Source organism: Nuphar pumila, chromosome 10 (assembly GCF_984573655.1).
Source record: "Nuphar pumila chromosome 10, dmNupPumi1.hap1.1, whole genome shotgun sequence".
In the NCBI taxonomy this organism is placed as follows: Eukaryota; Viridiplantae; Streptophyta; class Magnoliopsida; order Nymphaeales; family Nymphaeaceae; genus Nuphar; species Nuphar pumila.
Window position 1 is genome coordinate 86,814,649 of NC_143258.1, and position 19,272 is coordinate 86,833,920.

A 19,272-nucleotide genomic window follows, 5' to 3' on the forward strand; every position below is an offset into this window, starting at 1 on the left:
ACCTTATTGATACAAGACTCGAAAGAAAGGTACTTGTCTCAGCCTTTTAGTTTTTTGCAAAATACTTTTCAATTTTTTCAAGAAAACGTTTGGCATTCACCTCTTCGGACATAGTGCCCCTGAAGGATTCAGGAATTACACGTTTCATGATCATGAAACTTATGTGATTAGATCACTCGGAGTTTCTTTTATCCTCAACAGAACTTTTATTTGTAAGAGTAGGTGGTTGATCTTCTCATAGTGCAAGATCTAAATTCATATATCCAAGAACAATCATAACATTTTCTTTATAGTTCTGAAAATTAGAACCACTCATGATAGGGATAGAATTAATATTTATAGATATCACAGAAGCAGATGTATTAACTAAATAAAGAACAAACAAACTCACGATTAACATACAATTTCACATGCATCAGCACAAAATAATATATTTAAACAGTAGTGAACCCCATCACAAGATACTCAGCACAACATTGACATTTAGCCTTTGGACAAAAATGTCAACTTGTAAGTGGTATTCTCAATATAGTAATCAAACATGAACAATAACTCATATCAAACTATAAGTCTTTCTTTAGACTAATTCGTTATTCACATAGAAAATCGTATAATCGTCCCATATTTATTACTGAAAGTATATATTTGGGTTCGGCCAAACAATAATCTTTTTTAGACCGATCACTATTCACATGAACCACAAACATATAACCATCACAATATTTCAAAACGAACTAATCTACGCAAGAGAGGTTACTTTAACAACGTATTAATTCAATCAATCCAGATCAGAATATTGGACCCAAATACAAGAATATCAATGTTTAAATATATCATGTATGCATATGAACAAAAAAATGCATAAACGTAACAAGAATGGCCGAAAAGTAACCAAAAAATGGCCCACCAAAGTGACCTGTAATGCACGCCAAATAGCCTTATATAATTCTTAATATAATAATTTAATTTAATTTTTTTAAGGCATATATAGTGCATGGATCTGGCCAATCGGATTTGTCTGGACCCACCTGCGGGTCCCAAAACATGTTTGACCCGGATCAGGTCAGACCTAGCCCACTACAACTAGGTGTTGGCCCAATCGGTCTGACCCGAATTGGATCAAACCCAACAACCCATACCTAGATGCATGCATCTGCAGTGGATCAGGTTTGGACCAGACCTGATCCACACAACACTTGTACTTGACTCAGTTCAGTCCTTAAACAGAGCCTGACTAAACCGGGTCAGCCGGTTTCTGTCACCCTAAATGCACCCACACCCGGTCCGGTCCCTAACTGGGCACCAAACTGGCTTGGATTGCTCGTGAAGCCAGTGCCTAGTATACACTGGACCGAACCGGTTCAATGCATCACAACCGGATTGCCAAATAGTTGAACCGGCTTACCAAAAGAAACTGAGCCAATTTGCTGAAAGGCTGAACCGACTTGCTGAATGACCGAGCCGAATTATACAAAAGGTCGAACCGACCTGCTGAATGACCGAGCCGGTTTGCTGAAAAGGCCAAACCGACCTGCTGAATGATCAAGCCGAACTGCTGAAAGGTTGAGTCTGCCTGCTGAACCAGTCCTGATAATTTGTTCATCGCTTGAAGGCTGAGCCCGATCGACGAATCTCGTCGACAGATAGCTATAAGCAAAATGTCAATCCTTGCTGGCCCAAAACCGAATCAGACCAAAGAATGCATGCAACAGTCCTTAAAAGGACGACGGAGATGGCTGAAAGATGGCCCTGAACCCCGGTGAGCCGAATCTTTTCGGCGATGATCGAGTTTGACCCTTGATGCCGGCGAAAGAACGATAATGAGTTGGAGAGACTGCCAGACCCAACAACCCCTGATCTGGACGACAGCGTGTGTTGGGTCGTCCGATGGTCTGACAGGGTGAATCCCTGACCGACGGACTGAGAGGGCAACCCTCTCGCCAGTGACCAGAATAGGAGAAACCCTTGTCGTCCTTTGTCTTGCCGACCGAAGAACGGGAAAGGACTTAGAGATGTCGCCAGACCCAAGATAGTCACCGATGGTGGTTGGGGCGAATCAGATGCCCCAGACCACCATCAGTCTCTAATAGGCCTATCGCGACCTCCCATCCAGCCAAAAAATATAAGAGAAGGGACCAACGACCCTCTTGTCTAGCAAACTGAATGGGGTAAACCCTTTGCCGCACGACGAGGATCTGGCATTCATGAAGGGTCGTCGCCAGAAAAAAATAGGAAATATATAAAATCACATTTTTTCAATGATTCAACTGGAACAATGTCTCACTTTGATACCAATTGTTGGATTTATTAATCCACCAAAAACTAATTGACTGATTTACATGTTCTCGCTAAACCATTGAAATCAAAACTGAAATAGAACTTAATGTGAAAGCGTAACTGAATTCATAAGCACTCTGATAGATCATTGACGGGTATGATATTCCAGAACCTCTTTATGTGACCCTTTTTCTTTTTCTAAATCTATTAAAAGATGGACTAAATTCTCTTTCTGATAATGGGGAGTCTGAAAAGAGGGTTATTATATAAGGCTTGGGGACCATAACCTAATGTAATTAGGAGTCTATCTCCAATTCAGCACGTTACATAATTGTAAATAGAACATGTCTCTCCACATAATATACCATACCATATAAGATATCACATGACCCTACCAGATTAGATCACATAAACCGGACCTAAACCTAAGACAGTCTATAATGCATGATTTAACATATTTAGGCCCACACAATTTTTCTAACGCTCTTGTCATTGCGGACAACCAAACCCGTCAACACAAGGTAGCACAAATAATTTTGCATTTCTTGTAGTCTTGAGAAAGCAAGAGTGCATGCACATTCAAGGAGACTACTAGGAAATTGTTTCCTTTTGAAAATTGAGTTTGGGGTGAATTCTCCAAATAAATGCGTCATTTTCAGGAAAATGAGAGTCTCAACTTGGTAAGGAGGCAGTCAATACATTTGTATCAACCACATTCAAATTAGTGAGACGAATGATGATGGCTGGAAAATATCAACTGCCGTAGGCACATCCCGGAAGTGTTGGACTTGGACCAATATCAGAAATGATTCTATGTCAATAGGCTAAATGAGATAATATGCCGAGCAGGGATCCAGAGAGCGGCATTCGACACAGCCAATTTTACATTATTTTACATAAAATTGCAGATTGTTGTTTAGGAAAAACAGGCTTCATGTAGAGTTTAGTCTTGAGGTCTTGAATGTAAGTGTTTGTGTGTGCTTTCAAAAGAAATGATTTCTTTCACAACGAGAGAGAGAGAGAGAGAGAGATCATTTTGTAGTATATGCTAGATTTTCTTTAAGTACTAAAGCGGTTATTTTCAAGAGCCATATATTGCTGACTTGAGGTCCACACGCTTGTCGTTTGGTTTGAAGTGAACCAGTAGGATGTCCAGGATGGTGAGACTAATCTTGGGAACAAACAAGAGGATTAGAATATTTTTTGCCAAATTAGGACATGAATTCCCAGGACTGGGAAACTGAGTGCAGGTTCCACTACCTACTGGTCCATAAGGCATTATGGTGACGTTTAACTTTGATAATATAGGCCTAAAACATTGTGTAGTCACATTTACTCGATTCCAGATATCTTTACACAAGATGCACCCGTTTTCTTTTAAATTAACAGGATAGTTTGGACCCAACTTTCATTGGCTTTTTGAACTTTATGTAGTCTCTGCCACCCATTTATCATCAATGAGCATACACACCACACAAGCAGAAAAATGAAAGGGAAGATATGAATTAACCATGAAGAGAAAATTGACTGCTAGTTACAAGAAAAGAAACATGGTAAGATAATTAGGATTTCTAAAATATGTTAACTACAAATATGTAAACTTTCATTTGAACCAAGACTTTCATAAGCATTTTGTATCTAATTTTTTAAATATGACCATAAAAATGTGACCTTCATGCTTGGTTATATAGGAACAGACTCTTGGATCGTCTGATTACGACACACGAACAGATTTTATAGTGCTTGAAAATCAACAGTCCAGAATTTTCGTAAATATTCAAGCATCCAAAAGATATTTTCTTTCATTAAAAAAACATGATCCGACTGTTGATTTCTAACAACCGAACTATGCCAAACTCGTTTACACGAAGTTCACATAGTTCAGTTGTCAGATAATTGTATTGATCTATGCATGGTAGGTAGGTAAAGAATAGTCCCATTTGTTCACATCACATGCATGGATGATGATATTGATGCATTAAGGCCAACCAAATTTGTATCAACATCTAATTTCATGAAGAAAATTGATATCAAATTAATACCAAGAATGATGAACTTTCAAATAAAGAAGCCAGGTTGGACACACCAGGAATGGACATAAGAACCATGGTATGAAGAAAACCATAGGGCATCAGGAACCATAACTCGTTCTGATCAATGGAAGACTTTCCATGAAACCCATGATGGCGAGAGAAGGATATTGCCCATGCAGGTTATTGAATTTTGGCTTGGAATTAAGGTTCATGCTTAGCATGTTCTATTTACTATTTTCATGTATTAAAGTTGATTCAAACATGACATTTTATATCATTTTTAAACCGCCCTTATCTTCATGAATTGTGAGCCCTTGATTTTTCACCATTTCTAATAAAATGGCATCTTATGGTATATTAAACATGATAAAACCTTCTAATATATATAATAAAATAAACCGATCTCTAATATTTGGTAGCTTTTCTTGTTTAAGAATAACATTTGGTAGCTAGATCCATCCGAACAAGAGTCGGTGTCACCATATGGTATCATGGTATAGAACCACCATATACTTTCCTAAAATTATAAATATATAGAAATGGTGACATATATTGTAGGAGTTATCAACTTTAAAAACAAACAATTTCATATGCTTCATGGATATAATTTGGTACCAATATGTGGATCACAGGATCGTGTGAATAATTTTTTAGGAGGCAGAGTGTGATCACTTTAGAGCATGTGATTTTGTAACAACCAATGAACTGAAAAACACATTTAGATCACCCTTAAGTTTTAGCTTAATGATCTCTTTACTTTAATTTATTTGTTTCACACCCATTAACGGATTTCAAAGCTGAGTCTGGGCTGCTCAAGCACATCTCAACACATGATATTCCAGGCTGAGTTCTAGCAGAACTTGATCACTTATGGTCGAGCTCAATCAGCTTGGTGGAGATTAAACAAGCTCAAGTTGCCCCAAGGGGGTTTGGCGTAGTTGAATGGGACCTAGGCCACTAGGCAGGCGGTCTAGGTTCAAATCCCATGAATGTCATCCCTTACTCAAGGCGTGGCGACTCCCTGAGACAAGGGATAAGCCCACAGAGTTTTAGGCTGTGAGGACAGTGATGTAAGTACCGCAGGCAGAGCCAGGGCTAAGTCTCTGATCCTGGTGGTGGTTTCTTTGTGTAAATATAAAATAAAAAAACAAGCAAACTAGAGTTTGGGTTGGTAAACTTACTAAGAAAACACATGGATTAAACTGGGCTTTGGTTTTAATAATTTAATGGTCAACCATTAAGTCGTTAATAGGAGCCGTTAAAACTGACCTAGAATCTGGAAATTGGACAGTTTAGATCCATCTAACAACTGATGCATGAGATGTAAGTCACTCCAAATGCTGTCGGTTATGGTAGTGGACCCATCCAACTAATCCACATAAATGATATTGAAGTAAGAAAATGATGTCCGTTATGGTAGTGGACCCATCAAACTAATCCACATAAATGATATTGAATTAAGAAAATAACTCTAGTGCGTTTGGATACACTCATACACCAACTTATCTAGAAAATTAGGATAAGCCAAGATATTGTATTGTGCTCAACAATTAAATGTCCGAACTATTCTCAGTTTTGGACAAATGGATCCATCCAACCACTTGTCAACGCTATGTGAAAGGTAAAACACATTTAATGTCTTCGGATCTAGTCCGTATCCACTCAAATTTTGACAGGACAACTAGTCAGTATTTTTCTTGAATTGACCCCGTAAGTCTTGGTTGAAACAGTTATTTGGGAATGATCCAATCCAATTCAGACAGTTTGAATCCCTAATTAGCCACGACCTCTATCATAATAGGTCGATTGGGAGGGACCCGTTTTTGTGATTTGTACCTAATCTATCGATGCTTCCTTTTGATTTTCTTGTCTAAACTTGGATCTAGCCAAACTCATTCAGGTCTAACAATACGTTCTATGAAATAGTTTTTGCAATTGGAATGGTTACATGAATCGCTTCTTTCTAACAGGGCCATGTATATTTATAAAGAATCTGAAAAGTAAATCCAAACCCGCTTCATGTTGTAATGTGGCATATGGATCCAAATGGATCTGGTATGGGCCAGATCACGGTTGTTCCATCCCAGTAACTTAAAATCGTATCTTGAAATAGGTATATTATCCAAATCTGAATGCTATATGGCACTCTAGGATCTGCTAAAAATAGGCTGAAAACATACATTTGTTTACATGTGCAGGCAGGTTTGAATTGATTGACATAAAGATCTGACAAAAAAATTGGTTGGAGTCTTAGCCTAATTTGAAAATAATGTGATGATACAAGTCCACATCCAATTTAAAACCACATTCAAGTTCTATTTTACGATCTATCTCTAATGTCTATTTTAATCTGATTGAAATTCCGACCGAATCCAATCCATTGCAAACCTAATGTTACATCTAACCAGTGATCTGGATCCACATCTACCCGGTAGGACATGGGCCTGGACCTGGATGCCAAAAACTGTTAAAGGAAGAACCTCTTAAAGAAGAAAGAAGGCTTTTGTATTTGTTTGGGAATGAGATCCCCAATAGAATTAAGATCCAGAACCGATGCAGACCAAGTTAAGTTCCACTTGGGGTTGGGTTGGACCTGACTAGGACAGGAATGTAGGGAAAGATCCGACCCGATCCGGTTCGGACTCTTGAAAGGGACAAAAGAGAAAATAGTTAGACACCAAAAGTCGAAAGATTTCAGGTCGCAATTGGCATTCCAGAACAGAGCCGAATGGCCCGTTTTCTTGGCCGATTTATTGCCGATCATTTCAGAGATCCCGAGTCTCTCTCTCTCACTGGATCAAAAGGAAGATAAGAGTGAGTTTTAGGATCAAAAGGAAGATAAGATTGAGTTTTAAAGAGAGAGGGAGCGAGGGCGGCCTTCTCCCTTTCAATCGCATCGTTCTGAATCCATGCAGTCGTCTATAACGACGAAGATGGTGATGATGATGATGATGTTAAAGATGATCGTTTTAGTTTCTCTGTTGGTTCTGCCGACGACCATCCAATCGTCGAGTGCTGGAAACAACGTAGAAGATGGCGGTGGATCTACTACGACGGGGCCGAGGCGGTCGTTGTTGAGATCCCTGAATAATCCGGACTCCTCGGATTTCGCCGTCGAATTGAATAGCTCCAACTTCGATCAGGTCCTCAAGGACGCCCCTGCTCCTTGGGCTATCGTCGAGTTCTTCGCACACTGGTCAGTGAGCGACTTCTTCTTCTTCTTCTTCTTGTCCTGCTGTTGCTGATGATTCCTTCTCTTCTGTCTATCTGAGAATTTTTGGGGTTCTGCGGTTCGGTTCGGTTCAATAAGGTTTTGGTGGTGCACTTTTTGAATTTTTGGTTTATTCGTCCATTTAAGAACGAATGGGTTTGTTGGTTTTCATCCATTTAAAGAACGAATCGAGAAATGATTTGGTGGTGCAAATTTCGAATTTTTGGTTTGGTTCATTCATTTAAGAAGGAATTGATTTTCTGGTTTTCATCCATTTAAGAACGAATTAATTTGCTGGTTTTCATCCATTTAAGAACGAATTGGTTTGTTGGTTCGTACATCCAATTAGCCTTTCGCTCTTAGGGAAAGGCTCCAAATGAAAAATAAGTTTTAGTGATTTCCATCTTGTTTTCTCTAGGGTTGGGGGTTCCGATGGAATGGGATTAAGCGTAACTATGGAAGATTTCGTTGAGTTTTTATCCCCTTTAAGCTTTGTTGCTTTTTTGCTTTTTGTGTCTTTTCTTTCAAGAGAATGTTAGTTGAAATCCAACTGCGGAAAACTCGGCTCCTTTTTTGACAATGTCGTTTGTTTGATTAACTGTTCCTTAATTATCTCTGCCTGGTGACTTGAGCTCCATTTCCAAGCAAATTTGGAATAGCAGGAACATGAAAATAACTCGATACTTTATAAAGCCTTCTTTAGGAAGAAATGTTCCTTCTCTTCATTTTCTTACATCAATTGCAATGATTCGTTTGGTGGGTCATGGTTAGATACATAGCAGTACTCTGCCCTCTCCTGGGAAAAGAATGGTTCAAATTCATGGACAGCTATTATTCTGCAATAGAATGTGAGCTTGTAAAACTATGTTTTGTCAAGTATCCTTCTTGGCCAAAGGCCTGGAGATTCAAGGCATCTCGAAGAAATAAGTCTGAAGTAGAAATTGTTTGGATAGTAATTAGTTTAGGAGGTTTATTATGTCAGTGCTTGATTGTCATGGGTGGTTCTCTTGCCAAAAAATGAAGAAAAGGGTCCTTTGTATATTTGATATTGTTTTCATTGAGTTTTGTTGTTTTGCAGGTGTCCTGCTTGTCGAAATTACAAGGTAAATTATGGTATAATTTCTCAAATGATATCAGTTGGAATCAAGATTGTTTACTGTGGTTTCTCAGTTATGTTATAATTATGCAGCCGCATTATGAAAAGGTAGCCAGGCTTTTCAATGGAGCAGATGCAGTGCACAGTGGGCTGATATTTATGACAAGGGTAGACTGTGCCTTGAAGGTATAGTGCCTTGTTCTATGCTACTATCATGAATTGAATGATCTTGTACCTTTGACCATTTGATTTTTAGAGCTTCATATTAGATTTTGGTGTATTTGTAGAAAGCCTTTTTTTTTCTTTTTGCTATTTGATTTTTAGAGCTTCCAATCAGATTTTGGTGTATTTGTAGAAAGCCTGCTTTTTTTTTTATTCTTTAACATCCACTCTAGCAAATTTTCTTGTGTCATGGCGATTATATGTTGACTTTATGCATTTAGTTGTTGTTTTATTCTTGAAACCAGAACCTAGCAGATGCAAGTACGTTTCATGGCTGGAACATGTTGAAAGATAGAGTTTTGGGCTAGAGTCTAGAATCCAGATTCTAGTTTGGGAAAGATGGAGTTTTGAGCTAGGGTCTAGGATCCTGATTTTAGTTTTGGGTGGGATCTAGTCTACATTGCATGCATGTGATATGTTTGTATATGTGTGGTTCTCTCTGGAGGACTGTCGTGTGATGTGACCTCTTTCTTCTTTTCCAGAATATGATGGAAAAGAAGAAAATCCTTTTGTTCTTATTTCAAGTTCAAGGGGCATTTGGAACAATTCCAGCATCGTCTGGCACCTATGATGCCAACAACTACATGGCTGACATATTCTATGTTAAAGGTTTTTGATGGCTTAGCACTGTCAGAAAATGGAGAGGATGACCTTACTGTAACTGACATGGTGCACAATCTTCTACTTGAATTTTTTTATTTTGATAGCTTGATTTGAAAGTTAATGTTTTATTGTTGTGTTTGTTTTTCTGCCTGATGTTATCAATAAGATTGGGTGAACTAATGTATGCTTTAGTATGCAAAAGCTACTCTAATTATGTGTATCAAGTTGATGAATTTCTTTTTCTTACCACAACTTTTATGCTTATTTCTTCTTTTTTAATTGAGGAAGCTTTTTCTTTTTGTGGTGTAAAGGCATACTCATCTATTTGATGATATAGCACTCTAATTTTTCTCCTCTGAATGTATCACAGTGCAGTTAAATACAAAACTATGTGATAGATTTTCTGTTGGCCATTTCCCTATGCTTCTTTGGGGTCCTCCAGCTGAATTCACATCTGGCCAGTGGGGACCTGAACATGAAAAAAATAAAATACAGGCTATTGATGATGCACGAACAGCTGATCGCTTGCTTAACTGGATCAATAAAAAAACAGGCAGGCATGTTTTCTCTTGAAGTGCCTTCTTTTTTTCCTCTTACCCTCTAGATATTGTGATGCTATTGTTTGTACATTATACATCATAAAACTGGCAAATAAATTGGCTTACATAACTTGTCAAGCTCACAGTGTTACCCTAGGCAACCTTTTTTTAACAATATAAAAGTGAAAGATAAACAAATAAAGGTCCATCTCTGTCATCATGATTTCTATTCATGAGACTAATTGCATGAAAAATTAATCTAAAAGTTCGAAAATGTGAAGGTCAATATATGTGGACTAAGTAACCAACTGGGTTGACTAGTGGGGGGCAGCTATTTTGATCGCTGGTCAACCCAATGGGTTTTTAAAATTTAAACTATGGTTTGCATTTATATCATGTGAAATACCATACTTTTTTCACTTACAATGATGTACATCCAAGGTTTTTATTTATTTATTTAATTAATTGATCTATTACAAGTTATTCTAATGTTAATTTTGATGAGACCATTATATTTGTGAATTATGCAAAGACAAAATATTTATTGGTTGTGAGAGTATAGTTAATGGGAGCTTGGTCCTATCTAGTTGAAAGCAAGCTTTCATTTATCTGGGAGCATGATGGGAGGGGAAATCAACTCCAAGTTCATAGGGCATGTCCCAAATATAAAAATCCAAATTAGTGTAGACCTCAACACTCTTCTATGCCATTATTGACTAGCTATTCTCACATAGGCACAGCTAAAGGACATGGGACATGATGTTTTTGTGTAATTTTCCAGTAAGAGTAGCATATAAGGGAAATGAAATGGGATTAAATTGGAGTATCCTTGTTACATAGTTGGCTAACGATCCATAAAACGATTAAGATGAAATGGTGCTATTAAAATTGTGACAACGGAATACCCAAAGTAATGCTTTTTAGATAGTTTTAGGTTTTTCTAGTTCCTAAACTTACAAACCAAGGTTGTAAGTATCTTATCGTTATGCGTATCTGTCAGGCCCAAATTAAAACTGTAAATTAAAATATCGTAATTTTTTAATAAAAATTATTTTAAAAAATCAGAAAAATTTAGCAAAAATTCTAAAAAATCATATCACATGAAACAATGATGAATTGCACAAAATAAAACCACAAAATCACATATGAAGCATTTATGTCTCTATGAGCTGCCTAAGCCATCATCAAACATCAACTATTTCACAAGAACAATGCAAAATATTAAATATCTTGCAATTAAGAACATGCCACAAGACTCGTATTTTCATATTACATAAACAAAAATATTATGGAAATAGTTTCACTCTATTTTCAATCGGTTTTCACTCATTACCTGAGTGCCCCATTTTTATGCTGGATCATCTTATGCCATCTTCGTTGGAAGAGTGTGAAACCTGATTTCTATCTTGATATAAATCTTTAATTTTCGTGGATCCAACTTCATGGTAAGTTGGAAGCGGGTGGTAGGGGGAAACGCCCCCCGAGGCAAAAAAAAATTTAGAGTAGCTTTGTAATTTTACTCATAATAAAGATTTTTTTACCTTAACCCATTTTCTTGAATGGAAAAATGGTGAAAATGCATTTTTTTACCTTAACCCACTTATTTGGGTGAAAAAATGGTGGAAATGCACTTCTAATGGCCTCTAGACAAATGAAGAAGTCTGCTCTCAAAAGGTATTTAAAACCCAAAATGAAAAAAAGTAACTTTTGGCCTTTTTAAAGTGTGTTGAAGGCGTATCATATGATACACCCTGTATCGTACGATACGGCATGATACGAGGGTGTATCGTACGATACACCCGATACGGGAGTACGAATGTATCGTATCGCAAAACCCAAAAGTAACGATATGTATCATACCATATTGTACGATACTTACAACACTGCCTACAAACATATCCTTTTCTCCTGTTCAACATTAGCGCTGGTATGTTTTTTATTGTTAAACATTGAGATACTCTAGGTCTTTATAATATTTAATGGCTAGTTACTGTCATTTACTTCATTCTTGTACTTGTCGAGTTCTTAAATATAGAATCCCATGTGTGATCTTTCTTCTTGAACTTAGTTCATGTTATTAGTCAAAGAATATGACCCTAAGTGTGTGTTTGAAATTTTGAATCACTCAGAAGGGATCTGTTCAGATGTAAGATCTGAGGATCTTATGTCCGTTCTCCTAGGGTCAGATTTCAAACCCGACCCTCTCTCATTCTTGTCTCACAAAAGTAATGATCTCATATCCTAGCTAGCCTTGGCTCTGAGAGTTGGCATTTTATCGCACCTCGGATTTTAGCATAGGGCCCAAGCCTCAGCCACCTCAGATCTTCGGATCTGAGATTCGAGGTCATCAAATACACCCTAAGAGATTTTTATAAGAGTTTTTTTTTATCAGGGAGATTTGCTTGAAAATCTGTTTCTCAATTTCTCACTTTGTTGGTTGGTGGTACAGAGAATTATGCATGACATTTTGGAAGATCATAGTTTTAGTGTTTTGTGCATCTTCGGGATGCATAAATTGTTTTGTTTTTTCTGGGATCATGACTTGTGTATGAGGGGAATGGGGACTATTCCTTCTCCTTTGAACTTGTGGTGACCAAAGAATATAGCTTGCACACACAAAATTAACTAGTGCTTTATACATATGGGGATTTGTTCTCATGTCTTTTTTTACAATGATTTTGATAATAATGTTAGTGCTACCGACAAACTATGTCCCTCATGATTTTTTTTTTAACTGAAAAACACTTTACAACAACAACAACAACAACTACGCCTTCATCCCTAAACAATTGGGGTCGGCGATATGAACCAACAAAGAAAATCATTCTGGGTCTTCCACATGAATCCTTCTCCTCCATTCATTTCTATCCAATGCCATGTCCTCGGTGAGGTTCAAAGCATTCATATCCTTTCCTATCACCTCCATCCATGTCTTCCTAGGCCTACCCCGACCTCTTTTAACTAATATATTTTCCCATTTCTCCATCCTTCTAACTGGAGCATCATTAGGCCTTCGTCGAATATGTCCAAACCACCGTAAACGATTCTCTCTCATCTTATTTTCAATGGGTGCAACGCCTACCTTCTTATGTATCTCCTCGTTCCGAATCTTATCTTTTATTGTATTTCCACACATCCATCTCAGCATACGCATCTCAGTTACACTCATTTTTTGAATATGATGTCTCTTGGCAGCCCAACATTCCGTACCATATAGTAAAGCGGGCCTAATAGTCGTCCTATAAAACTTTCCCTTCAACCGCAATGGCATTCTACGATCGCACAACACTCCAGTTGCACTCTTCCATTTCATCCACCCAACCTTTATCCTATGATTTACATCTTCATCAATTTCTCCATACTTTTGAATGATAGATCCCAAATATTTGAAAGAATCATCCACCGGTATTTCTTGCTCACCAAGCTTCACTACACTCTCATCTCTATTTCGTTGCTTACTAAATCGACATTCCATGTATTCTGTCTTACTCTTACTCAACTTAAAACCTCTTGCTTCCAATGTCTGTCTCCATAATTCTAACTTAGCATTAACCCCAACTCTAGACTCATCAATCAAAACAATATCATCAGCAAACAACATACACCACGGCACGTTTTCTTGAATTGATCTCGTAAGCTCATCCATCACTATAGCTAATAGGAAAGGGCTTAAAGCAGATCCTTGATGTAACCCAACCGTTATAGGAAAATTGGTTGTCACCCCTCCACAAGTGCGGACATTGGTTACTACTCCTTCATACATATCTTTAATTATACTAATGTATTTGAGAGAAACACCTTTCTTCATCATTGTCCACCAGAGAACGTCCCTAGGTACTCTATCGTAAGCCTTCTCCAAATCAATAAAAACCATATGCAAATCTTTGTTACTCTCTCTATTTCTCTCAATAAGTTGTCTAAGAAACTGAAAAGCACTTTATTTGTCAAATTTATGTGGTCCCATGTGGACCTCGTGGAAGGATGACACTCTTTTTGTGAATATAAATACATGCATCTATTGAGGAAGAGGCATATAGATGAGTAGGATATATTAGAAACACAGCATAGTTAAGGGAAGTTTAAGTGGCCAAGTGTGTAACCATGTTGCAGAAAGCTGGGTCAAGTCATAGCCTACAGGAATTTTTGATAGTTCCGAGCAGGTCGTTGAGGGTGTTTTCTAGAATTAAATCATGGTTAATCAGACTGATGATGGTTTGTTAGTGGAGCATTTGCTATATGAATGTGTAGAAGACCTTTTTCTTTTTGTTACTATTGAATGGCTTCCCACAAATGATAGAAGGTATTTTCATTTGCAATTTAGTGGAGCATTTGGTAAATGATGGTTTGCAGTTTAGTGGAGCATTTGGTATATGGATGCTTAGAAGATCATTCTTGAGTTTTTACAATTGCATGGCTTCCCAAAACAATGGAGTTTATGTTCATTTGCAATTTAGTGGAGCATTTGGTGTATGGATGTTTAGAAGACCATTCTTTATTTTCTGCTACTGCGTGGCTTCCCAAAGATGATAGACTTTGTGCAATTTTGCAAATGTTGCATGTGATTTGTGGAATTGAAATTATTTGTCTAGCCCATTTCCTTGTCTGCATTGTTGATACCATATCACATTTAATTTCTTTAAAATTGATTTTACAGGGCATTTGCCTTTGATGATGAGAAAACAGAGAAAGAGCTACTGCACACACAAAATATTTCATTTTCTGGGCAGGTAATTCAACAAGAATACTTGACTAATATTAACATATATATTTGCTCCATTAGCCTGCATTTATTAAGTATTTTTGGCATGTAACTTGTGAAAGATTTCGCAAGCTGTGTTTGATATTGAGGAAGCAACAGCGAAAGTCTTTGACATCATCTTAGAACATAAGGTAGCATTTGTTCATGGCAGTAATATTTTAGAAATCCCATCCCACAAAAAATTCATACTATCAATTTCTTCGCCATCATGCAGATGATAACGTCAGATACTCGAGCACCTCTTGTACAATTTCTGCAGCTTTTGGTGGCTCATCATCCTTCTATGAGGTACATTGACCAGGTTCTGGAGACTGACTGTAATACATGCTTTCATTGCTTTCCTTTTTTTGATACTGGATAATAATTTTTAGGTGCCGAAGAGGTAGTGCAGAGATGCTTGTCAACTTTGATGATGCATGGCCTTTAAACTCGTGGTCAATGCATGCAGAGAAGGATGTTATTCCTACTGAAAATAGTGAACATAAAAGCATTGGAATTTGTGGTGAAGAAGTCCCTCGTGGATACTGGGTAATTTTCCCTCTTTAAGGCATGGATGCAACATCTCATGTAGTTAGGTATCCTATTAAAACATTGTGACTGATAATACCTGTTCTTGTAACATAACTGCTTTCTGCAGTTAACCTGAACAGTAAGTGTAGCTGTAGCTCTTGCCCCCACTTGTTCTCTTGGAATGTAATGATTTCTTCAACTTATGTCTTAGGATAAATGCGTGAAAAGAGTTGGTTTCCTATCTAATTATTTCAGTAGATACTTTAACAAGAAACTATAATGTTCAGTAATATAACATTTCCCTCCATATGGAGATATTGCAGAAGATTCAAGAACCTAAAAATCATGTTTTTAAACAGAATTTACCCTCCCTCCAATTCTATCGAATAATCGAAACTGAGCAAAAATGTTATTCACGTCTCTGCCTCAGACCTGAAAGGGAAACAAAAATAAAGTAGACTATGGATTAGTCAATTTTCTCTCTCTCTCTCTCTCTCTCTCTCTGGGGGTAAACATGCATGAATACTCGTACTTAACAGTCTTTTTTCTTTTTCTGTTTTGTTTTGTGTGGGTGGGATTTGGTTGGGAGGAGGCCCGCATTTAATGATCTGCCTAGGCTGCTGGTACTAGAGCGCTTAAAAGTTCTCTTTTTTATCATGCTAATGCCATGACATGCTGATCTGTATTTTTTAAGCTAGCACTTAATGATCATGTTGCACACTTTGATCCTATGCCATCTTTGCCTCTTTCAAATGATCTTTTCTATGTGTTTAGATGCCACTTTGATACTTTTATGGTTATGCTGCAAACAATGGATTTTCTGTATGTTGAGTTTTTTCACCTTGATTTATTATATTGCAGATATTTTGCCGTGGCAGCAAAAATGACACTAGGGGTTTCAGGTATGAGAATTCCTCATTTGATATTCATTCCTGAGATAGCTACTTATAATGATTTGGTTCTGGACATTAATCTCTTGAAAATTCTTCATTTCATGTGTATGACTGAGATAGCTACTGTTGATGACTTGGTTCTGGTTGTCAGTTGCTTGACTGTTCTGCTTTTTGACTGGTCAAGCTCAAAATTGGATTTCAATGTTAGAAATGTTAAGTTGTTTCAATTGCATATTTTATAACTCACAAAAGATCTCGTGTGAAATGTTTCATTGTGGTTCTGTTCGTCGTACTGATTTTGGGTGTGGCAGTTGTGGGTTATGGGTGCTGCTACACTCGCTATCTGTCAGAGTTGATGATGGAGAGAGTCATTTGGCCTTTTCCACCATATGCCATTTCATTCACAACTTTTTTATTTGTGAGGAATGTCGCCGTCATTTCTATAAGATGTGCTCCAGGTATTTACGTGTTTTATTGTGGTTTCTTTCATTGTGGAACTTTCTTTCACTTGTTTGTCTTCAAATACACGGTTGCAGTGTTCCTAGTCCTTTCAACACAACCCGAGATTTTGCCCTGTGGTTGTGGAAAACACACAACAAAGTTAATGAGAGGCTAATGCATGAAGAAGAAGCTCTTGGGACTGGAGACCCAAATTTCCCAAAAAAGGTCTGGCCATCCAGTGTTCTTTGTCCATCTTGTTACATTTCTGTGAGCAGGGAAGAAAATGGCACCTCTAAAGTTGAATGGAACAATACAGAAGTGTTCCATTTCTTAATCGATTATTATGGGAAGAAGATCAAGTTAGCTTCAGAAGAAAATACCCCGACTAGGAAAAAGAATGATCCAGATATGGTTGATGACCTAACCACATCAAATGCGGTTGTGGTACCTGTTGGAGCTGCATTGGCCATTGCTTTTGCCAGCTGTGCTTTTGGGGCACTTGCTTGGTTCTGGCGATCACAGCAGAAGAGTCGGAAGTACTTGCACCGATGGCACTATTCAAAGAACATATAAGTAGTAGTAAGGTAATTTTTATTTAGTGTCTCGTCACAATTAATGGACTTCATAATGATCTTGCAGGAAAGCTGATTGACATAGTTTTTCTGGTTGTTTAGGCAGATGAGGAGCATTAACATTATGCAAGGAAACAAAGCTTTATGTGTAGGTATGTTTTCTGTGATTGCTTCAAGGTTTTATGCATAAACATAATGAGAATGCAGTTTTAGATCTGTCATTGCCAATTCAAGGCTTGACATTTTGTTAATTCACTAACAATCAGTTTTGGAGTTCGGTGAACCATCATCTGACTATCCTTTAAAAAGATTTCTTTTCAATCTTTTTGTGTTTAAAGATACATGATGCTTGAAGTCCTAATTAATTATTGTTTCTACAGGCACACATCTTGTCAACCATTCCGTACACAGTCCAAGGATTTTGGCACTTGTTATATAGAATTTCTTTAATAATCACTTTTACCACACTGGATGAGAAGTTATCATCCAATTCAAACTTTGGAATATTTGCAGTTGGCTGCAAAAACATGCATAAGACCTCATTTACACAATTTTGGTCGGCACATAACAGTTAACATGTTAAATCTGAGGATGGGTGGGGAGAAGAGTTGATAAACTTTGAAAAACAAATAGATCTACAAGGGATCAGCTCCAGAAAACCATGTTCTGGCTGCATCAAGCTCCAATAATTTTCCCAAGACTTATGAAAATGACATAAGTGGGGATTGGTTTGCCTTTTTAAGAAAGACTTTCCCTTTTTCCGATTGTCAAAATCTAAGTCGTTTTATTCTCTCCGCTTTGCATTTCTATATCAATTGTACACTCGCATATCTATTGAATCTGTAAATCAACATGATGGACCTGCATGCTACAACCTTCGGTGTGCTCCATAAAAGTTACTGTCATGCACAAACACTCGGAGAACGTGGTAAAAGTTTTCTTGGTCTGATGTGTTTTGTTCTTATTTTCTTTTTCTAAATGGCATTAAACAAGCTAAAGAATCTTATAAATATACTATTATGGATAAAAATGCCACAATGATGAACTGAGCTTCGCAATCATACTACATGGGAGCATGGCTTGAGATTGCCCGAGCGTTGAGAACACAACTAAGGCTCTGTTTGGGAGCCTTGAATCAGAGGGGCAATGTGGTTTGCTATTGTTTGGAAGCGGTGCATTACAGTTTTTCCAACACCCTCGGTTGTTTCCGAGTAAAATGGTGTGCCAAAAGGCCCAAAGCATTGTGAATGGGGAAAGAGTTGGCAATACCAATACCACATTACCACATTTCAGCATCATTCACAAGACGTTTTTGGAAACTCTTTCAACACCACATCTTATCGATACCAAATTTTGGCAAAACCATATTTTGACATAGCATCGACACACCCAATGAACGGCTTTAAAGATAAAACAATGATTGAAAGGCTTGGGAAATGGATGATTGGCATAGCTGCCTCCTCTTATTGGTTAATTCGTATCTGTCAGCGTATGTTGAATATGAATTGTGTACGGTGCACATGCCTGCACATTATGTACGGATTTCATGATTTATTTCATGGTAGAAGCAATTGTCCTTCAACAACAGGGAGCATGTGGGATGTTGGGGTTGTTGCAACAGTCATGGGCTACCAATGTGCATGATATAAGCTACCCTTTCTTAACCGAAATTTTGAAAGTATCGTGAATCTAACATGCTACTTTTAGTGTCCATTACTCCGCAAGTTAAAGAGATGGTAAACTTGATAATTAAAAATAAATAAATAGTTATTTTGAAAAAATATGATGTTTTTAACAGGTTGACATCATGTTAAAATGGGATCGAATGAGATAGCTGGAAGGTTAGGTCCAGAGGCAGAGCCAGGAATTTAAATTAGGGTGGGTACAAATGTACAGTGAGAAGGAAAAATAAATCCTAATAAACTATACTAACAGCATCTCCAAAAAAATCAATTATTGTAAAGGGTAACTTTTACAAAAAATCCTAATTCTTACAAATAACATAATTATGCATTTATATTAATTGATTAAAAAATAAAACCCTTAATATTTTAACTAAAATCAAGCATTTATTATTGATTATTCATGGATTCATGTCTAATTACCATTGAAAAAA

The 19,272-nt window shown here is 37.4% G+C and overlaps 1 protein-coding gene across 1 annotated transcript; it reads left to right on the forward strand.

The window, feature by feature from the left end:
• Positions 1-7,118: 7,118 nt before the first annotated feature.
• Positions 7,119-18,102, forward strand: LOC149827193 (sulfhydryl oxidase 2-like). The gene is made up of 13 exons (XM_090020250.1): positions 7,119-7,506; positions 8,600-8,624; positions 8,711-8,803; positions 9,818-9,999; positions 14,636-14,708; positions 14,803-14,871; positions 14,955-15,028; positions 15,112-15,268; positions 16,112-16,152; positions 16,455-16,601; positions 16,680-17,168; positions 17,259-17,308; positions 17,537-18,102. Exons 1-11 carry the CDS (start codon positions 7,220-7,222, stop codon positions 17,155-17,157), a joined length of 1,626 nt encoding a protein of 541 aa, XP_089876376.1. The 5' UTR covers positions 7,119-7,219; the 3' UTR covers positions 17,158-17,168; positions 17,259-17,308; positions 17,537-18,102.
• Positions 18,103-19,272: the final 1,170 nt, after the last annotated feature.